Raw genomic sequence first — 24,470 nt, forward strand, 5'->3', positions numbered from 1 at the left:
GTTATGTGTTTATTATATCCACAACGTTCATCCATTTTAACATATAATTTTATTACATAAGCTCAAAAACAAAGCCTATAAAAATCTGAAGTGGAGCACATCATAGGAAATAGTATAAACTGAACGTCTACCATTGAAAAATTTTGGCAGGCCATTGAAGTTTTGGATCAAGTTGATATTTTAGTTTTCCCTTCATCCATGTATTTGTGATCTATTAAACAGGTTGGATGACAAATAAAAATCACTGTAGGCCATAGGAAGATTTCAATAATGGAAATCATTATTCCCACTGTTTCCTGCTGTATGGTCCACTTGAGCTTTGGATATGCTTTAATTTTGGGCTCAACCACTAAAATGATCTAGAAAATGGATTGACAGTGTGGATAAAACACTTACATGAAATGATCTATATAGATGAATTTTTGTGGTGGACATTATTGTGAAACTATATAGGACCCACCTAAATGACTACAGCTGTGACCCCTATTTATTGTGGTGTGGTCCACCAAAGTCTCCTATCTGCCTCATTTTGGATATTATAACCTAAAATGATCTGTCAAAATAGATGGATAAAGTGGAGGTGTAGGATTTGCACGCGGTTTGGCAAGTGACCCCAACACCAGCAGTCCACGAGTCAAAACTCTATAGGCTACGATGATGTATGTGTTTTATCCACATCGTCCATCCATTTTTCTATATAAAGTTAGGGCATAAGCTCAAAAATGAGTTAGATTAAAATCTCAAGTGAACCACACCGTAGGACAACAATGATGATCGAACGTCAACATTTAAAAACTTCCCATGGCCTACTGTAATGTTTATTTCTCATCCAACCTGTTGATAACATCACAGGCATGGATGAAAGGAAAACACATATATCCGCATGATCCATAATTTTTGTGGCCCCAAAAAGTTTCCATAATTTTTCAGAGATTTGGATCTGCCCTACTTTTGGCCTCATTGGCTAAAATAAGTTGGCAAAATGTATGGACAGGGTAAATAAGACGTACACATAATGGATGGACAGGATTTGTGAACCACATCTCGGTGGGCCCAAAAAATAAACCTTTCGATTATTTTAAAAATTGTTTACAGCCTTTAGCGACGAAACTTTTCGTAGCTAAAAGTCTCATCCACGTTAAGGAATGTTTTGAAAAATTCATTACAGCCTTTAGCGACGAAACGTTTCGTCGCTAAAAGCCTCATCCATGTTTTTTAGCTACAAACATTTTCGTCGGTAAAAGTAAACCTTTCGAAGTTTTTGAAAAATTGGTTATAGCTTTTAGTTCGTCGCTAAAAGTCTCATCCACATGTTTTAGCTGCGAAAATTGTCGTAGCTAAAAGTAAACCTTTCGAATTTTTTGAAAAATAGGTTAAAGCCTTTAGCGACGAAACGTTTCGTCGCTAAAAGCCTCATCCATGTTTTTTAGCTACAAACATTTTCGTCGGTAAAAGTAAACCTTTCGAAGTTTTTGAAAAATTGGTTATAGCTTTTAGCGACAAAAATTTTCATTATTAAAAGTCTCATCCACGTTATTTAGCTACAAAAATTTTCGTAGCTAAAAGTAAACCTTTCGAATTGTTTACAGCCTTTAGCGACAAAAAATTTCGTTGCCAAAAGTCTCATCCACGTTGTTTAGCTACGAAACTTTTCGTAGCTAAAAGTAAACCTTTCGAAGATTTTGAGAAATTGGTTACAGCCTTTCGTGACGAAATTTTCGTTGCTAAAAGTCTCATCCAGGTTTTTTAGCTACGAAAAGTTTCGTAGCTAAAAGTGAACCTTTAGAATATGATGAAATACTGTTTAGAACCTTTAGCAACAAAACGTTTCGTTGCTAAAAGTCTCATCCACGTTTTTTGGCTACGAAAATTTTCGTAGTTAAAAGTAACTTTTCGAAAGAAAACTGCAAACAAGCTTTAGCGACGAAAATTTTTGTCGCCAAAGGTGACTTTTAGCTACGAATTTACAATTTCATTGTTAAAAGTAAACTTTTAGCGACGAAAATTTCTTTCGTCGCTAAAAGTGACTTTTAGCGACGAAAATAAGTTTCGTTGCTAAAAATCCTATTTCTTGTAGTGGGCAGAAGTTTGGATAAGGTGATCATACATTGTATGGTTTCCCTTTATTAATGTATGGTTTCCCTTCATCCACGTCCATGTGACCTTCATGAACAGTTGGATCGAATGGCGAATAAACATGACGGTGGGCCCAAGCAAGCCCCAATTGTCACTGCTGCTTTTGGTGGGGTTGCATTGGCAATTTAGCATAGAGCCCTTGCTTGGACCGAGTCCATCCAGGAGGGAGAAAATCGGATGCGGATTACATCTTGGGAGGGGTAGGACTTGGTCTTGGGAGGTGCTTTGTGAGGCCCATCTGTGTCATTCATCCAATTTGACATATCATTTTACAGCACAAGCCCAAAAAGGATGCAGATCCAATGCTCAAGTGGACCACACCACAAGAAGTAGTGATGATAATGATGCTACCATTTAAATGTTCTTGGGACCCACCGTGATGTTTATTTGCAAAGTGGTGATAATGGTTCCAGCATTTAAACGCTCTTGGGATGCACCTTGTTGTTTATATGACATCCAGCAGCCTGTTCATAAGGTCACATGGACCTGGAAGAAGGAAAATTCCAATATCAGCTTGATCAAAACTTCTGCGGCTCCCAAGAAGTTTTTAAACGTGGGCGTTCAATCCCCAGTGTTTTTCGCTTGAGCCTTGAATCTTCCACGTTTTTGGGTTCATAATCATATCCTAAAATGATATGGAAAAAAAATGGACGGATGACAGGGATAAAACACGTACATCATGGTGGGCTCCACATAGTCCCTGCTACTGGCTGGTGCAGTATGGAATTGGGGTCAAAGGAAATCCAAACGCTTTTAAAATAAGATGTCAGATGATGATAAATGTCCAACGGCAGCGAAGGACTAAAATCAGTGTATCACGAATCGTAAGCCCTATAGCTGTCGTTCAAGATGCCTGAAATAGAAGAGGAAGCGAACAAATCGACCAATGCCTCCCGGAGACCGAGTTGCCTAACCCCAGGTAGGCAAGCACTAGCCGATTCCATGATGATATCGGTCACCGCATTCGTTTCCAAGCTCAGACGTGGAGATCCACCCACCATCTATATAGTCCCACAAAGAATCCAGCAAGTAAACAAGGTTGCTTATGAGCCTCAGATGGTGTCGATCGGCCCATACCATCACGGCAATAAGAGCCTACAAGGAATGGAAGAGAACAAATGGTTGTACCTACATTCATTCCTCTCCGGTAAACCCAACCATCGGTTGGAGGACTACCTCAAGGCGATGGAGGAATTGGAGGATAAAGCGGGAAGTTGCTACTCCGACAATATCGGTTCCCAGGTGGGCAACGAGTTTGTGAAAATGATGGTTCTTGATGCTTGCTTCATTGTCGAGCTGTTTCTCACATGCAATCCGATCGAGCAAAAAGAGGAGGAGCCCGGTATTCATTCTGCAATGAAGTTCTTTCTCCATTCAAAATTGGAGGAGTCGTTTAGTGCTGGCTTTTAGCATTGCCGAGAAGACCTTCAACATCAATATCCCGAGCTTGACTTGGGGTGTCTAGATGAGGATGTCGTCAAAGCCCCGAAACCGTCGTTGTTGATGCCAAAGAGCCCCCATAGTCTGCAGTTATCTTTGTATTCATGTATTTTAGTAGCTTTTATAATAGTGTTTTCTTCTTAATGAAAAAGAATTTTTACTTAACTTTTTATCTCCTATTTCAATGTGTAGTGTGTTGTTTACAACCCCAAGTGTAGGGTCGCGATGTAATAATAATCTCAGTAAGATCGATGTTGAATCCATAGGGATTGAACCTTGTACGTATTCTGAAAGTAACTAGAAGTAGAACTAGAAGAAGATGTAATCTAAACTAGAGAAAATTAAGAGAATAATGGTGAAATATTAAACTAAAACTTGTAAAATTCAAAGGTGAGAAACTAGGGTGCCAAGGATCCACTTGTAGAGATCAGGGATATCTATGCATAATTCATGAACATAACTGGAATTAGAGTCCCATCTTCATCTAGTTGGAAGATATAACCTTAAAAATCAACTATGAACTTTATTTGATCTAGAAAGGTATGAGAATTAGAATCGATTCCATCACAAAACTATGCTTATAAGATAAAACAAACAATAGAATTTAACCAATCCACATCCAATCTGAGAGAGTTATGAACGTTAGGAAGAATTTCATCATCCAACCATGCCCCGGAGATGATGGTGAACAATAGGGTTCCTACGCTTATAATCTCAATAATGAAAACAACATGTTTAAAGCTATCGCAGATCTATTGTAATTTAAGTCACAATAAACCCATTAAAAACTGAAAGCATTCCTATTAATTACACTAGAATCAAAGTCAGTTCAACTTAACATGAATCAAAGCCATAGAAAACTACCCATCACACTACAAGCTTCACATCTTAGCCCTAGCTAAGAGGTTTAGCCTGACATAGTCATGATCAAGCTAAATCTGAAATAAACATCAAGGAAAATAAAGAAGAAAAGAAGGAGAAAAGAAGAAAACTGCCCAGTTGTTCACCCTCTCTCTCTCTCTCTCTCTCTCTCTCTCTCTCTCTCTCTCTCTCTCCATGGCCCAAGATGATCTTCTCCACGCCCTCTCTCTCCCTTTTTATAGAGGCTGGACCTCGGTGCTGGAGTCGAGGGAGATACAGGTTACGTGCGTAACCTGTTTACGTAGCAACATTGGAGGAACCATGTTTGGCTTGCTTTTGATGTTGATAACTGATCCATTACCGGGATCTGAATCATTCAAACTCCTTGGTGACAGTCAGACATTCCCTAGGATTGGTTTGGACGGTCAAGATCATTAGACCGATCCTAGCCATTGACACAGAACGGCCTGGATCATCTAGACGCGCGTTACGCATGTACTTGCGTTGGAATTACCCTGAGGTGCTCGGTGGGCCCCACAGTGATGTTTTTGGGGAAATCCACCCCATTAATTATATTCCTGGCGAAAAATCAGTTGGAAAGGAGTGGTTTTGGTCGAGTTTTGGTGTGGCCCACTGTATCAAATCAACTCACTGTTCATCCTACATTTTCCACCGATTTACGTGTGTAAACGTGCATGGGACCATAAAGACTCCATTTCTAAGGTCGTTCCCCCCCCCCCCCCCCTTGATTGAATGGACGGTTCAGATCAAGCATATGGGTGATGGGTGGGGCCCACTAGCTTCGTCCGTCGAATAGTGCCCGCTCGCTGGGCATTTTGTGCAAGAGAAGTCGAGTCAACGTGCTCTGACCCATCTCTTGGGTTTGGTGTGGTGCGGGAGTGCACCGCTTATGCACTCGCACGTCCCTTATGGGGTCCATTATGATGCTTGTGAGAAATCTGATCCGTCCATCCGTTTTTTCATCCCATTTAAGGGGTTGAGACCAAAGTTGAAGTATATCCAGATATCAGGTGGGCCCCAGATCAGTGTTTTATGGGCTGATCTGTCCATTGAGCCACTTCCACAAGGATCTAATTACTGAAATTCGACATGTACGATTAATTTAGGGTCCTCGGGCTATATAAAGTTTCGAGCCAAACGGATGGTGGACACCATGTGATCTTGCGTTCAGGACAACTTTTAGGCCTCTTTATCGTTGTTCACTTGATTTTCTCAGATCTCTGGTGTGTAAATTTTCGATCTCAGTCTCCTGGAATCCGTCCCTTGCCTTCGTAATTTCTGAGCGTTAAATCTATGCTTTTAGTACCCTTTTTCAATCCAGGCTCCTAAATTCACCTTGCAACACAAACATTATTAAAATAGGATGTTAAACAGTATCATGTTTGTAAAATCAGGTAATAATTGGGGTCTAATATGCAATTTTGACCCTCAACATGTGTTTCTACCTATTTTCTTCTATTAATGACTGAGCATGTACACTTAATGATCCTAGTAGATAAACTTAGTAGATTAATGGTCAGGCGAATAAACTTGGTAGATTGATAGCCGAGCATATAAACTTAATAGGATGATGATTGAACATAAATACGTTTTTTCTTAAATTCGAGAAGGGAAGTTTTACAAGTAGAATTGGTTCAGCTTGTCGAGATATCTTCATAAGACTCCTTAGATATCTTCTTACTAATATTTTATCTTTAGGTGCTCGACGTTCTATGGATGTGCTACTAAGGGTCGCCCTTGTATGTCTTCTAGCCAGTATGTCCGTAGGTGGACTATACCGGTGACCTTTTAAGGTCCTTACCAACTCAGTCCTATGGCTAGCTCCTGAGCCAGGCTCCTTGGTGCTCTAAAGGATTTCTCAAAATACCAAGTCTCCTGCTTAGAATCTCTATACTTTAACCATTGTGTTGTAATAACGAACAACCCTTTGTTGGTAGGCAAGGAACCTCAGTTGTGCCTTTTCCCTTAATTCTTCGAGCAGATTGAGACTTAGCGTCATCAACGAATCTAATCTTTTGCACATGTGTTCCTTGCATCCCACGTTTACTATGCATATGACTGCTTTTCTAACCCACCTATGTTACTGATGATCTACATTGCCCAAATGATTGTACATTATTATGATGTTTTGCATGTGTGTTCCTTGTGGACTACCTTTGATATGCATGTGACTACTTTTCTAGCCCATTTATGCTTTGTATCTTTTTGAATTTATTTTTGTGGTCCATCTTTAATTACTTTGCATAATACAAACACACACACATATAAGGTCTGTGGCCTACCTTGTTCTGTGGGGTCCATGGTAGTGTGTGTAGCACACATGGTTTTTAAATAAAATAAAATAAAAATAAAAAATTATTATTATTATTTTAAATTTGAAATTGAGAGAGAGAGATTTCGAATCTTATCTCTCCCTCTTATCCAAAACCCTATCTTTAGTCTCCTATTTAATTCTAGTATCTTATCTTATCTATATTCCTAATCTACCTTCCTTTTATCTCTCTGACTTTCTTCCCGTATCTCTCAGCCTCCCAACGAGCATTTCCTTTTAAGGAAAGTATCATAAGAGGAGTTCTACTCCAACTCAAATGTTAACCAAAAAACACACTACGTACAACTGAGAAAAAGAGAGAAGATTCATCGAAAAACAATTTCAGGTTGGTACCTTTATAATTTTAATAATGTTAATGTAATGCATGGCTAGATATGTGCGATGAATGGTTTAGATTAGTCATTTGGCCATCGTACATGCTTGAATGAAGATAATCAATTCTCTGTGCAAATGGTCAAGTTTTGGCACAATAAAGTGCTCTATTGAATGATGATAGATTTATATTTGTAAGATAGATTAGTTATTATCGATTTTGGTAAAATTAGAATTTAATTTTTAGACAATGCAATGAACAGGCTAAATCGGTTATAAGATTATTGTAAGACCCATATCCTAGACCGTACCATTCCTTAGACTCCCGCGGTCCTCCCTGTCAAATTTCAGCGACTCGCGATCTGTAATCGACATTTGCCCATGACCCTGAGTAGCATCCTATCGATCTGAGTCGGCCCGACCCGAGACTTATACTCTTGCGACCGTGCTGTCGTAACGGTTCCAACGCCGTATCTCGCGTGTCGATGTGATACCCATGCCAGGAGATGTGGGCTCGCGTTTATTTCAAGGAAAACTCCGCGCAAGAGAATCTCTACCAAATCTTAAATCAATCTCATCAATCAGTCAAGTACAACACCCATCCCTCTCTCACCCAAAGTCAAAGTAACACATACCTAGTCAAGTACACACATCCCTCTCACTCTTACATCACCTCTCTCTCTCTCTCTCAAACCATTTTTCTCAAGCAACCCATGAGAGCCAACGTCCAAGCTGCCCATGAAGAAGCTATGGTGTGGCCCACTTTCTACCCCTTTCATCTCTCATCCTAGCCCTTCAATCTCCATCATCCTCCATCAAAGTTGAAGTCTAGGAGCTAAGGAGTCCATGGAGCCTAGAAGAAGCAGAATCGATGGGTGTTCATAGCTCTAGATCATAATTTAGATTTAGGGCCCACTTATGATGGGACCCACTTTGATGTATGTGTTATGATCTAAGAGGGGCCCATAGTGGCGGGGTCCCTCAACTACACCGTCTCTCTCTCTCTCTCTCTCTCTCTCTCTCTCTCTCTCTCTCTCTCTTTTGGTGATGATGATGATGCGAGTGGCCCACCTATGACGTATGTATTATATCCATACCGTCCATTTTAGGACGTATGGACCCCACCGTGATGAATGGATTAGATCCACACCGTCCATCTGAGGACCACGTATAAGTGGGGCCACCTCAATATATGTGGTTGGTGGGCCACATGTATGTGGACCCCACCTTGATGAATGTATTACATCCATACATTGGACGTCCAACAGGGGCTGTGTAAGGGAAAACACAACAAACAACTATAATATATATATATATATATATAATATTATAATATATACATTATATACTATATTGGTTTGTGTGGTGGGCCCCACGTGGGACCCACCTATCTGGAAATGGACCAGCTGGCGTACTACACACTAGCTATATAGCTGTTGTACGCAGCAATTTCGGTGGGCCCCACACGATATATGTGGGTTACATCCACACTGTTCGTCCATCAGGTGGGACCCACCTCTGATGGAATCCCGACTATCCATCTGGATGGTGGGGACCCTGCTGAAGATGTCAGCAAATCCTGTGGGCCCCACTATGGCATGTGTTATATCAGGGCCGTCCATCTGCTGGATGGCCAGTAGCCCTACCATGATGGATGTGTTCCATCCAAAACCGTCCATCCATTTGGCAAGCTCATCTTAAGGCTTGGGATAGAAAAATGAAGCATATCTGATGATCAGGTGGACCACACCGCAGAAAACAGTGTAGAGTGAACGTCCACCATTGAAACCCTTTTTGGGGTCACAAAAGTTTGGATCAATATGAAATTTATTTTTCCTCTTAATCCAGGTCTTTTTGACCTTATGATCAGAAAATAAAATGGTGGGCCCCGCGAATTTAAACAGTGAAAATCATTATCTCCACTGTTATTTATGGTATGGTCCAGATGATCTTTCGATGGAATTTATTTTTGGAAATGCTCTAAAATGACCTTTAATTGATATGTGGGCCCCACCTTGATGTGATGTATGTTAGGCCCATATGAGAGGCCCTTTATGATGTATTTGAGGCCATTGGTGTGGCCCACTTGATGTATATGAGGCCCATTGGTGCGACTCGTTGATGCAGCCCACTTGATGTTTATGAGGCCCATTGGTGCGGCCCGTTGATGTTGCCCACTTGATGTTTATGAGGCCCATTAATGTGACCCACTTGGTGTATATGAGGCCCATTAGTGTGGCCCGTTGATGCGGCCCACTTGATGTTTATGAGACCCATTGGTGCGGCCCGTTGATGCGGCCCACTTAATGTATATGAGGCCCATTGGTGCAGCTCGTTGATGTGGCCCACTTGATGTTTATGAAGCCTATTAATGCGGCCCGTTGATGTGGCCCACTTAATGTATAGGAGGCCCATTGGTGCGGCCCGTTGATGTGGCCCACTTGATGTTTATGAGGCCCATTGGTGCGGCCCGTTAATGCGGCCCACTTGATATATATGAGGGTCATTGGTGCGGCCCACTTAATGTTTATGACGCTCATTGGTGCGGCCCGTTGATGCGGCCCACTTGATGTATATGAGGCCCATTGGTGCAGCCCACTTGATGTTTATGAGACCCATTGGTGCGGCCTATTGATATGGCCCACTTGATGTATATGAGGCCCATTGGTGCGGCCCATTGATGCGGCCCACTTGATGTTTATGAGGCCCATTTGTGCAGCCCGTTTGATGTAGCCCACTTGATATATATAAGGCCCATTGGTGCGGCCCATTGGTGCAACCCACTTGATGTTTATGAGGACCATTGGTGTGGCCCATTGATGTGGCCCACTTGATGTATATACGAGATCCATTGGTACGACCCGTTGATGCGGCCCACTTGATGTTTATGAGGCCCATTGGTGCGGCCCGTTGATGAGACCCGATGTGTTGTATTTGAAGCCCATGTGATGAGGCACATGGTGATGTATATGAGGTCCATTATGATGTGTATGAGGCCCATGAGTGTGGCCCAATACGATATATATGAGGTCCTTATATGCGGCAAATTGTGATATGTATTAGGCCCATGTGATGCGGTCCATTGTGATGTATTTGAGGCCCATATGATATAGCCCGATGTGATGTATATTAGGCCCTTATATGAGGTCATGGCCTCACTATATTTTAGGTTTTATGTAGGCCACTCCTTAAGAGCAATGTTGGTTAAATGTCCACATTGATGGGTAATGATGGCTAAATGTCCACATTGTGACCTTCCCTTAGGCCCTTTGTTAGGTCGATTATTGATGTTGATTATTGAGGCTGATTATCGATACTGTATCGGTGCCGATTATCGATGCTGATTATCGATGCCGATTATCGAGGCCGATGCTGATCATCGAGGCTGATTATCGATGTTGATTATCGATACCGGTTATCGATACCGATTATGCGTATATGACAGCATAACATCATAATATATGCCCATCAGCATCATCTGCATGTTTGAGATGTGGTTGACCATTGCATATGCCATAGGGCAGGTTGTTCATGGGACTCCCTAATAGGTGGAGTCGTCCCACATCAGCACTCGGTATGCATAGGGTTGATGATTGGACTGTGTGACTCATGCATCTTTCATTTTGTGATATGACCACCGTAAGCCCTAGCGACATCAGGGTCGTGGCCTCCACAGGCATGTCATGGATGGCCAGATAGGACACTGGAAATGTTTGGTTCTGGCATACAAGCATCATAGATGTCCCTGGGTAAAAATTCCTAAACCTTCATGGCCAGGAAACTCTTCAACGTCGAAATCGAGTGGATACATGAGCGCTCGAGCGTCGAATACCAGTAGGCCACATTTCCTACTGTGTCATAGTCGATTGGAAGGGAGTGTAACCTTACCTGCCCGAGGGTAAGAGGCATAGCTAGGCTGAGTTTGATCAGCTCATAAATGGGTCTGCTATCGACGTGTCAAGTAGATATTGGATGACTACTGGCCAGGCGGATAGTGAGGTCTTTTCCATTTGCATGATTACACGTCTAGTGGGCGACGATTGCGTGTAGAGTGTATTAGACCCTAGTGATGGTCCCAGAGATGTACAGTACTGATATGTGGACTTATTGAGTAGGAGTTGCATACTCAGCATTTTACTCATTCATTCATTCATTCACTATCCACTTAAGCTGGTGGTACGCAACTAATTGATGTGTACCTTTACAATGGCCAGGATTTCGGTTGGGGCGCGCGACCAACCTGAGGTCAGGAGTTTACCACATTTAGTCTATTTATCCAAATTTAGGTATGAGACTGGTTTGGATAGAAGTCTCTTGTGATAGACCCCGTAGCCTGCGATACTACGTACTATCATCCCAACTTCACACTTCAGCTTGGTCATTTCATTCATACTGCATATTGTATTACGTCCGCGGCATATGGTATTCTGGGTTGCTACATGGCTTAGATGAGGTTGACGACATTCGTGGACTCCCAAGGATTTGTATGTTACATTGCATTCTCAGTATATGATATTTGGCTTATTATGTCTCTACATTGCATAACTGATTTACATTGTTTCCTCAGTATATGATATTGGCTTATTATCTTTTTGCATCACATAGCCTGGATAAGGCTAATGGTATTTATGGACTTACCAGCATGTTTCCGCATTACTCTGATATTGTATACTTGGCACTTACCTTGCGCGCACACTTATACCACCCTCTAAACTTTCTATAAGCTTATGTAGAGCAGGGCATTTCCGACCCGATCCGGTGGATCTAACCCGATTCGACCAGATCTAACCCGATTTGAACCGAACTGACAACCTGGATCGGTGCGGATCGGGTAGCCCTATCCAGATTTGAAATTTTTTCGAGTCGAGTTCGGATTGGACCTAATCCGACCCGATCTGATCTGAAACCCGATCCGATTGGATCCGATTCGAACCGATCCAATCCGGACCGGATGTATTTGTTTCTATAGTGGGGCCCACGTCTACATGTGTATTTGTTTCTATTTAGTCATGGTGTTTCTGTGAATTTAAGGTGGGAGAGGGAGGGACTCAGCTTTCAGGAGGACAGAAGCAGCGGATTGCCATTACTAGAGCAGTGCTTAGAAATCCAAAGATTCTGCTTCTAGATGATGCCACGAGCGCACTAGAAGCGGAATCTGAACTTGTGGTGTAGCAGGCGCTCGAGAGAATCAAGAATGGATGATCAATAACCTCTCGAATCCAAATTGAAACCGATTCATATCGTTTCTAAAACATTTCAAATAGCAAAAGAAATGCTTACTTGAAAGCTTTTGATGGGTATTGTGCCTGTACTGCCATCGAAATCCTTCTCCAAAACAGAGAGAGATAGACAGAGAGAGAGAGAGAGAGAGAGAGAGAGAGAGAGAATGGAAAATCTTGTAAGAGGAAATGGGGTTATGCAAGGAGGGAAATCTATTTATAAGATTTTTTATTTTTATTTTTTCTAAGGGAGATGTTGCATAAGGAGTGGTGGAGGGAGCATTGACATGGAGCAGTGCGCTGCAACGGATAGTCAAACAAGACAACACGAGAAAATTGCGCACCCCACACTTACCTTTCTTTTTCCCGTGCGCACAGCACCTCTCTCTCTCTCTCTTAAAAGCTTTCCCACTCCTTCCCATTAAAAACCACACCATCCACGACACCTTCACCAGTAAAAGAGGAAAATGTCGTGTCTCTCTTTACCTCATGCTTATTTTAACAATCTTGGCTCCACTCATCTCCACTCTCCGATTCTTTTTCTGCCACGTTGGATGACGTTTCTTCGCATTTGTCATTGATTCCCTCTGCATGTACAACTAGGACTCCTCCTACTTCTAGACTGGACATCGATCATAGTCGCACACAGGTTGTCAACGATCCGCGATGTCGATAAGATCATTATCCTGAAAAATTGCAAAGTGGTCGAAAGTGGGACCCACTTTGAGCTGATGTCAAAGGGAGAAGATGGAGAATATGCTACTTTGGTGAGATTGCAAGTATCATCTGATTCGATCCGACTCAATTTTCCTGACCGAGTCAGACTCGGATTGGATTAGGCAATGTGCATTTCAGATCGGTCCGAGTCAGGCGACCCGGACTCGGTCCCAGATTGAATCGAGTTCGGGTCAGGCCATTGAGAATTCGGATCGGATCGAGTTGGACCCAATCCGATCCGATCCGAACCGATGCCCAGCTCTAAGCTTATGCATGATAGATGCGTGCAGGTCGCGTTATATCATAGCAAGGTTGAGCTTGGAGCATGCAGCGGTCTTCTGGAGCTTTGATTTTCGATATATGTATATTTTTCTTTCAGCACTGTAATCAACTGTTTATATTAGTGGATATGTGATGATGATGTTGCCTTTGTAATTTGGGTAAACTTGTGGTTGTGCTTCTTATGAGATAAATGTACGTACTGAAAATCCTCCTTGTAGGTTCCCAAGATCGAAACTTGGCGTATGAGTGCTGGGAGCCGAGAATGAGGTACTACGGAGGCTGTTGGCACCAGATTCGGCGATCGGGAATTTTGTGAGCCCGGTTTTCAAGTTTAGGGCGTGACAATTGTATTGTCAGATCTAAAAGTGTTTAATAAAGAAATTTCAAATTTTCTGCGTATGTGTTGGTATCAATTGGTGTAAAAGGTTAAGAGGGGTCATCGACATATGTGTGGTTAGATCCACACCATTCATCTAATTTATAGATGTAAAATATGCAAAAACCTCAAGAATCTGGATGATTCAACTATCTTGGTATCACAAGAAGTTATGGTTAAACTAGTGCAACACCCACGCAAGACGTGATCGTACCTATCATAAGAGGGACTTGTCATATTTGAACAGTTCCTAATTATTTAATTGAAATTTTATGTCACGCCCTAAACCCGAAAATCGGATTCACAGGAATTCCGATAGTCGAATCCAGTGCCGACAGCCTCCGTAGTACCCATTCTCGCCTCCTAGCATCCATACGCTAGATTCCGATCCTGGGATCCTACAAGGAGGTTTTTTTTTTCAATGTACATTTAACTCTTAATAGGCATAACCACAAGAATACCCAAATCATAAAGGCAACATCATCATCATATATCCACTAATATAAATAGTTGAATACAGTGCTGAAAAGGAAATACATATGTCAAAAATCAAAGCTCCAGAGGTCCGCTGCATGCTCCAAGCTCAGTGCTGCTGCAACCTAATGCCACCTGCACGCATCTATCATGTATAAGCTTATAGAAAGCTTAGTGGGTTGTGAAAGTGTGTGCACAAGGTAAGTATTAAGTATTCAACGCAAAGCCTTAATCATATAATGTCGAAATAGGCGCAAGATCATGAATCATACGTTATCAGAGTAAGTGAAAATATTGACAAGTCCATGAGTCAAACAATATTATAATACGCAATACAAATCAACTATACAAATAAGGAACAATATCAGAATAGCGATACAGATCAACTATACAAATGAGGAGTCATAAAGAGTCAAATATCAGATACCGTATCTAAACCATATAAATACAGAAACTTAGGTAACCCAAAATGTCGTATGCCGCGAATGTAATTCAATTATGCGGTGCGAATGAAATGATCATCCTGAAGTGTGAAGTCGGGATGATAGTACGTAGTATCGCAAGCTATGAGGTCCATCACAAGGGACTTCTATCCAAACCAGTTTCATACCTAAATTTGGATAGTCAGACTCAATGTGGTAAACTCCTGATCTCAGGTTAGTCGTGCACCCCAACCGAAATCCTGGCCATTGTGGAGGTACACGTAACAAATAGTTGCGCACCATCAGCCTGAGTGGATAGTGAATGAAATGAATGCATGAGTATGCAACTCTTACTCAATAAGTCCATATATCAGTATGGTTCCTCTCTGGGAAATCACAGGGTCTATTACACTCTAAACCAGATTGCTGCCCCATTGCGCGCAACAAGGTGAGTGGAAGAGACCTCAATATTTGCCGCCCCATCGCGCGCAACAAGGTGAGTGAAAGAAACCTCACTATCTGCCTACCAATATTGAGCTCGGCTCGTCGATAGCGGACCTATTCCTCGAGCTGGTCAGACTCAGCCTAGCATTGTCCCCTCCTCTCGGGCAGGTAAGGCCGTACCCCCTTCCAACTGACCACGACACAGTGGGAGACGCGGCCTAACGGTATACAGCCCTCATGTGCTTATGCATCCATTCGGTGTAGACGTTGGAGCAACCTCTGGAACCAAGAGGGTTTAGAGACTTTCACCCAAGGATATGTATAGCACCCCATGTAGAACAGATTTTCGGTGTCCCATCTGGCCATCCACAAAATACCTGTGGAGGCTACGGCCCTGATGTCGCTAGGGCATACAATAATCACAACACACAATGTAAGATGCATGAGTCATACAATCCAGTCATGCATCAATCTTGTGCATACCGTGCACTCATATGAATAATCTCTGCCTATCAGGGAGTCTCATAATAACCTGTCCAATGACGTATGCAATGGTTAACCACATCTCATAACAAACATGCAGATGATGTGTATGGGCATGTATCATGATGCTATGCTGTCACATACTCATAAATCGGTATCAATAACCGGCATCGACAATCGACCTTAACAATGTGGACATTTAACCAACATTGCCCCCAAGGAATGACCCACATAAAGCCTAACATATAGTGGACCTATGACCTCACACAAGGGCCAAATATACAACACCATGAGCCTCACTTAAGAGCTTAATACACATCACGATGGGCCTCTCACATGGGTCTAAGATACATCACAATGGGCTCCATAACCTAGCCCTTAAATGCACCACAATGGGCCTCATACTATCATAATGGGCCGCACCTCATAGCCTAGTACACATCACATGGGCTGCATCACATGGGCCTATATACATTGGATGGGTCATGTCCCATGAGCCCTACACATGGGTCTCGAATACATCAAATGCGTAATGCATCATAGGCCTAATATATATCATAATGGCCTTGCCCATAGGCCACGAATATACTATAATGGGCCTTGCCCATGGGCCATGAATACATCACAGTAGGCCTCAACTACGGGTTGCATATACATCATATGGGTCTCCACAATCGGAATCAACACTCGAAATTGGCCTATACAATCGGCCTCGACAATTGAAACCGATCGATAATCAGAATCGGTGAATCGGTCACGACAATCGAGATCGGCAATTGGCCACGATAATCGGAATAGATCGATAATCAGAATCGGCAAATCGGTTACGTCAATCGGAATCGACAATCGACCACAAAAATCAGGATCGGTCGATATTCAGAATCGGCAAATCGGTCACGGAATCAGCAATCGGTCACAATAATCGGAATCGATCGATAATCAGAATCGGTAAATCGGTCATGTCAATTAGCAATCGGTCACAATAATCGGAAACGATTGATAATCAAAATTGGTAAATCGGTCACGTCAATCAGAATCGGCAATTGGCCACGACAATCGGGATCGATCGATAATCAAAATCGGCAAATCGGTTACGGAATCGGCAATCGGTCACAATAATCAGAATCGGCAAATCGGTCACGTCAATCAAAATCGGCCTCAATACTCGGCCTCGACAATCGGAATAGATAATCGGCCGATAATCATCATATAAATAAGACAGGGTCCAAGGTGAACAGCCGATCAACCATAATATAAAGATCGGCCCTCAGCTGTGGTTATATCAAATCTAATAGCACGAAACCATCGGTATATGGCGAATGGGTCCGACCTATATGGGTTAACCCACTAAGAGAATGATGAGAATGGGCTTAACAAGGCCTACGGGGAGGTCACAATGAGGACATTTAACCATCATTGCCCATCAATGTGGCCATTTAACCAACATTGCTCCCAAGCAGTGGCCCACAAAGAGTTAAACATAAAGTGGGCCCATAGCCTCGCACAAAGGCCTAATATACATCGCGATGGGCCTCATACAAAGGCTACATAAACATCACTATGGGCCGCATCACATGGGCCAGAAATACATTTCAATGGGCCGTATCCATGGGCCGAAATTATTTCATAATGGGCCTCGGCACATGAGCCATAAATTTATTACATCAAGCCTTGCCCCATGGGCCTCGAATACATCACAATGGGCCACGACCCATGGGCTTCAAATACGCAATAGGCGGGCCCTACACATGGGCCTCAAATACGTCGCAAGTGGGCCTTAAATATACATCACATTGGGCCTCATGAATGGGCTACAAATACATCAAGGTGGGCCTCATGGATGGGCCACAAATACATCAAGGTGAGCCTCAAGTGGGAGCTTGGATTACATCTAAAATCATTTCAGTAGTTGCAGGTGCAACATATGCATCACTATATACTATCATTCCATGGGGCACATGGCCCACCAATAATGATCAGCACGGTCCAAACATTGTCCAGATAAATCAGCACCATCCAAACATTTCCCTTGTAAATCAGCACCATCCAAACGTTGTCCATGGAAATCAACACTGCTCAAAACATTGCCCAGTATGCCCAAACAATAGACAGTACCGTCCAAACATTGTCCAGCACCGTCCAGTACAATTGGACAGTGTAGATGAAATAAATACATCAGGGTGGGTCCCACCCACCGATAGGGAAAATTGGAAGGACGTGTGAATATACATCACATCATCAAAGTAGGCCCTACCCTTCAAGAACATAGATGGACGGCGTGGCTATCAGATACATCACGGTGTGGGCCACATGGCACCGTCCACATATGGATGGTGCAGATACAAAATACATACATCATGTAGGCCCCACATATGTCATGATGGGGCCACAAACTTACTGGCGTGATGCAGCGGGGGCTGCTGGGACCCACAGAGCTTGTGACGTAATTACAGCAGCTATATGGTTGGTGTTTACGTATATCAGTCAATCCTCTTGCAGTGGGTACCACGTGGGGCCCACCATAACATTTATCTTCCATCCAGTCTGTTGATAAAGTCACACAGACCTAAATACAGAGGAAAAACAAATTTCATATTGATCCAAAACTCCTGGACCCAAAAACAAAGGGGTTTCCATGGTAGACTTTTCAATCCCTGCTGATTGTTGGTGGGGACCACCTAAGTGCCGGCTGATTTTATTTTTTTTTGAGGTGACCCATTAATAAAGGGGACCCATCAGATATACGGTGTTAATGTTAAACACGCATGAAGGTGTGGCCTGAAGTGGGGCCCATGGACCCTACGCCCAACCAAGGAGCGGACGCTGCTTGCTGCAGCGTCCTCTGGACGCTGACAGCAACAGCGTCTGCTGTTTGATGATTTTTTTTTTTTTTTTTTAATTTTTATATTTTTCAGAGGAATTTCATAGATGGGGCCCACATCAGGGCGATCCAATCCGTCCATGGGGTTCTCGGGCTCGAGACAGGTCCAATGAGCCCAATATTGTGTATATTTTCATGCACAGAAACATTTCAGTGGGCCCTAAAGATTTTAACACTATATAACATTGTTTTTCTACGTTATGGCACACCATATATTCAGATTAGTTTCATTTTTTGGCTCAACACCTAAAATGAGATGGTAAATTGGGTGAACGGTGTGGATCAGATACATACATTAAAGAGAGGTCTACATAGGTGGCCCATCCAAAATTTGGGAATCAAGCTGACATTTCCGTTTTTTTTTTCCACGTCCAGGCCTATGGCATCTCTGATATGGACGGACGGTGTGGATATATACATCCATGTAGGCCCCACCACCGTCCAAGGTCTGGACGGTGGATGGCATGGATAAAAGACATGCCTCAGTGGGTCCTCACGTCTGGGACGCATAGCTTTAGATAAAGCTGGTATTCCTGCCTTCCTTCATGCAGGCTATCCAGATGGATAGGCGCTGGACAGTCCAGCAAAGTGAGCCTGATGGAGGCCTGGCATGGATAAAATACATACATCACAATGGGGTCTATGGATGGCTTGGATGTGCTGTCCACATCAGGTGGGCCATCATTCATCATCACCATTAAAAAAAAATGAAATGAGAAGGAGGGAGAGCGAAGGAGATAGAAGGCGTGATGGAGGGACCCCGCCACTATGGGCCCCTCTAGGATCTATAACATACATCAAGATGGGTCCTATGCAAATAAAAATTAAAGATCAAAGAAAGAAATGACAAATTCAATCATAGACAAGCACCCACCTTTGATCTCCTCCTCTTTCTTCCACCTATGCAATCTAGAGCTTCAAGGGGACAACTTCGACAGTTAGGATGATGATCCAAGGGTTGGATTGGGTGGTAGGAAGTTGGGCCACACTTGGCTCCTCTCATGGAGAGCTTGGACGTTGGCTCTCATGGGTTGTTTGGAATGGAGTGAAGTGAGTGAGAGAGAGAGGAGTGATGTAAGGGAGTGATGGGTGATGGGTGGTATGGGTTGTGTAAAAGAGAGTCGACTTAGGGAGTGACTTGTGTACTTGAGGATGGGATGGAGTGATGGGTTGTACTTTGATTGATTGATGGGATCGATTTGACATTTAGTAGAGATAACCTTGTGCGGCGTTTTTCCTCGTACTAAATGCGGGCTCACATCTCCTAGTCCGGATATCACCTCGGCGTGCGAGACATGGCGTCGGAACCATGGCGATGGCGTGGTCGCAAGGGTGTAAGTCTTGGGGCAAGCCGATTCTGATATACAAGACACGACTCAGGATCGCGCGCAAACGTCGATAACAGATCATGGGTCGCTGAAATTCAACCGGGATGACTGCAGAAGCCTATGGAACGGTACGGAATAGGATACGGGTCTTACAGCTCTCCCCACCTAATAAAAATTTCATCCTCAAAATTTTATATTGTATATAGATGGTTACTGCCCGCTTATGTGTATACATGTGAAAGGGACGTGGATTGAATACGGTTATCCACACCGTTCATTCAGCCGTCTAAATAAGTAATTATTATTTTCTTTGATAATTCCTGCATCTTTTTCAATTGGATGGTGAAGGCTTTGTTGGAAATTATTCATCACCAAACACTAAGGTAAAAACTGTGGGCCCAACATGATGTATGTGACTTATCCATACCATTCACCCTTCCGCCAGCTTATTTCAGAACAAGAAGCAAAAAATGAGGAAGATTCATAGCTCAAGTGGACCACGCTATTGGAAAGGATGGGAATTGAACATATACCATTGAAAAGTTTTTGGGGTTGCAGAAGTTTTGGATCAAGCTGACTTTTGTGTTTTCACTTTATCCATGTTATTGGGACTCTATGAAATTAACGGTTTGATAACAAGTAAACATCGTTGTGAGCCCAAAATATAAAATAGCTTTCAATGGTAGATATTATACAGACTACTGTTTGTTTCTTGTAGTGTGGTCCACTTAAGCTTGGGATCTACTTCATTTTTTGGTTGATACACTAAAATATTTTAAAATATTCTGTTAAAACAAACGGGCGGCATTGATAAGTGACATATACATCATGGTAGAGCCACTATTTTAATTTGGCCCCATCCTCGTTGTTTTAGATGGAATAATTTCATCTTCTTTTTTTTTTCTTTTATTTAACACACGCACACACACCCCACACTCATGCTGGTGGAATTTCACCACCTATGGGTACTCGAACCCTTCACCGGGAGTTGAAACTCCTGAGAGTCTACCACCCGGGCAAGAGTAAGGACCCAGATAATTCATCTCTTTCCCCACTAATGCAAGAAATGACACGGAGTCTAGCTTTAGATAATGCCCATCATGGTATATGTGTTTTATCCATATTGTTCATCCGTGTTCCAGCTCATTTCAAGGCATAGTCCAAAATTGAAGTATATTTAAAGTTCAAGTGGACCATACCATGGAAAACGGTGAGAACAATGATGTCGACCATCAAAACTTCTCTATAGCCCACAATGATGTTTATTTGTCATTCAAGTTGTGTATAAAGTCACAAATACTTGAATGAAGGGAAAACACAAATATCCACTTGATCCAAAAATTATGTAACCCCTAAAAAGCTTTCAATGGTAGGCATTCAATTCCCACTGATTCCTATGGTGTGGTCCACTTGAGCTTTGGATATGTTTCGATTTTAGATTCATGCCCCAAAATGAGATGAAAAAATTGATGAACAGTGTGGATAAAACACATTCACCACAGTGGGCCCCATAGAAAATCCACACCATGCTGCAGCGTGGTGAGCTCGTAACTCCACAAGCTGCATCCCATTACATGCCTGCAATGTAGATCATACTGTCAATTTGAATTCTAGGTTATAATCCATCCATACAGTGAGTCCCACTTTTTGGATGGTTAAGATTTGAATGGTGGGAAGCTTCACCTATGTCCTAGAGAAGCTATTACCAAAACCTACAGGACTTAGAAGGCCGGATGGCAATGTGAATAGTGTCCTGATGGAGGTCTTAGCAATTATGGACAGATGATTAGCCGTTCTAAATAATTCACCCGTTGAGAACATTTTGGATGGGGGTGACTGGATAGTTTACCAAGTTGTTATATTTTAACCTTCTCATCAAATGTCCACAAATGTTCATAAAGCTGCTTATCATTTTGTACATGTCTTAAAAACCACCCAATTTTAAAGATTTTGCAAATAAATGCAGACGCTTTAGGCATACAAGTATTTGCGTCCTGCACCTTCCATGATGTATGGGTTTTATCCATCCATCCGCCCATTTTGAAAAAAATATTTTAAGAATTGAACCAAAAAATGAAGCAAATCCAAGGTTGAAGTGGGGATTGAATGCCCACCATTAAAAACTTTTTGAGAGTTGCAGAGGTTTTGGATCAAGCTCATATTTGTGTTTTCCTTCGTCGAAGTCTATATGACCTAATGAATAGGTTGGATGGAAAATAAAAATCACAGTTGCCCATATTAAGGTTTCAACGGTTGGTGTCATTATCACTACTGCTTGTTGTGGTGTGGTCCAGTTGAGCTTTGTACTTACCTCATTTTTTACCTTCTTGAAACTATATAAAACAAAATAAAATGTATGGACAGTGTGGATAAAACCCATACATTACGGTGTGCCCCACAGAGCCAGGCAGTGAGACGCAATCTGCTTCCTCCAAAGAGTTCAAGAGGTAGGCCCACCATCAATAGTCATGAGAAAAGTACCAGTTGCAACTAAGAATCCTGGCTGCATAATATAAGGATGATTAAAATCACGAAAATGTCAATGGTTTTACATACAAGTCCAGTCTGAAAATGGTTAGGATTATATAATAATAATAATAAAAGAGGACCGTGCATAGTTTGTCCATGGTGGACCCTACCATATAATCTGGTGATCCATGCAGCTCAGCTGGCTGACGACAACTTCTACAGCTGGGTACCTTAAATTAAGCTAACTTGGACGGGGAAGCCACTATTTCCGCATTGCTGACGCACTATCAGATTAGTAGAGCAAACCTAACCTCATTTATGTTTTTATGTGTTCATTTCTTATGGTGGGGCAATTTTTGGGCCATGACATCTCCACGGTAGGTCCATCGAATGATAGTGTATGACACTTGACACTTTGGCAATAATAAATTGTACCTCGGCTGGGCATATATTTATTATACTGAATAGACTGTGGAAGACAGTCTCTGAGTCACTATCCTAATATCAAATGGGTTGAACAATTCTAACCATATTTATGCTTTTCTATGTCCACTTGTAGGATGTTTGTGGGGCCATTGTGGGCTATGGCATCTCCACGGTGGCCCACAAGATGAATTGTGCACTTGATGGACGCGGTTTGGCTGGTGAACCCAAGCTGGTGTCAAAGCTTTATGGGCCACAATGATATATATATATATATATATATATATATATATATATGTACATATATATATATATATACATATATACATATATATATATATATGTATATATGTATATATATACATATGTACATATATATATATATATATATATATATAATCCATGTAGTTTATCCATTTTTGCCTAATCATTTAAGGCCATGGGCTGAAAAATTAGACAAATCTAAATCTCTAGTCGACTACACCATGGTGATTAAACTCTTACCATTAAAAACTTTCTAAGAGTTAAAACATTTACTTGCCATCTATTAAATTATTAGGCCCCGTAAACAGGGATGAAAGTAAAAATAAATATCAACTTGATCCAAAACTTGGTTGCATGGGAAAGTTTTCAACTGTAAAATCTAGTCACTACAAATTTCTTATGATGTGGTCCAGCGGAAGTAATGGGTATTAAATTTCTATTCTTAAAAACTTTGAAAGGCTTATGATGATATTTACTCACCATCTAACTTGCTTTTCCTCAGGTGGTAGACTCTCAGGAGTTTCAAACACCCCGTCAAGGGTTCGAGTATCCATAGGTGGTGAAAGCCCACTTCATGGTGAGTGTGCAGGGGTGTGTATGCGTGTGTAATAATTAAAAATAAAAAAATATTTAAAAAATTTAAAAAAAAAAAAAAAAAAAAAAAAAAACCTTATTCATAATGTCACACGGACTTATATAAAAGAGAAACCTATATTACCTAGATCCAAAGCACCCGACAGCCTTTCAATCTCCACTTCTGGTTGAGCAATCCTAGCTTCTGGTTTGTGGTTACTTGATTGTCGAAATAGGACTAATGGATGTCTTTTGTTTCTAACCGTCCAATAAATGTCCACCAACGTGGTAGTAAGATGATCAAATAAGCATGGGGTTTGACTCACATTGTATGCCGCGTATGATTTTCTAAGTTCCTGCGTCCCACACATTACACTCCGCAGGAGTATCAAAGTTTTCCATTTATTAATATCTACACCCAACCTGAATAATAAACACCCCTGTTCGTACTTTTGGCAGTTCCATGGTACAGGTTTTCTTTCGCCGTTTTCTGCTACTATATATGCAAAAATCAGGAGAAATTTTCGACCGTTATCCTACCGTTTGCCCACCGTCTTTCCCAAATGCTCCCAAACCTTACTTCCCCAAGCTATACCATTCTGTACGGACACATATTTTCAAGTGAAAGCACCTTTGCTACGTTACCAATAGCTACGGTTACAATTCGTAGCCATAGGCAAACAGAATGGCTACCTAGGATGGAGAAGCCCCTATTTCCACGTCGCTGACACAATATCAGATTGGTTGAGCAATCCTAACCTCATTTATGTTTTTGTGTTCATTTCCTATGGTGGAGCAATTTTTGAGCCATGACATCTCCACAGTGAGCCCATCAAATGATAGTGTATGACACTAGACACTTTGACAATAATAAATTGTACCCTGGCCAGGCATATATTTATTAAACTGACTAGACTGTGGAAGACAGTCGCTGAGTCACTATCCTAATATCAGATTGGTTGAACAATCCTAGCTATATTTATGCTTTTATATGGCCACTTGTAGGATGTTTG

The 24,470-nt window shown here is 41.9% G+C and overlaps 1 protein-coding gene across 1 annotated transcript in view; it reads left to right on the forward strand.

Annotated features, from left to right (window-relative positions):
- The first annotated feature begins 2,933 nt into the window (after nt 1–2,933).
- LOC131231791 (UPF0481 protein At3g47200-like) overlaps nt 2,934–24,470 on the forward strand; it is a 33,441-nt gene continuing 11,904 nt past the window's right edge. Inside the window, exon 1 of the mRNA XM_058228096.1 lies at nt 2,934–3,378. Within this exon, the coding sequence (XP_058084079.1) occupies nt 2,986–3,378 (393 nt within the window). The 5' untranslated portion in view covers nt 2,934–2,985. The remainder of the gene's footprint in view (nt 3,379–24,470) is intronic.

Source organism: Magnolia sinica, chromosome 17, assembly GCF_029962835.1.
Source record: "Magnolia sinica isolate HGM2019 chromosome 17, MsV1, whole genome shotgun sequence".
Taxonomy (NCBI): Eukaryota; Viridiplantae; Streptophyta; class Magnoliopsida; order Magnoliales; family Magnoliaceae; genus Magnolia; species Magnolia sinica.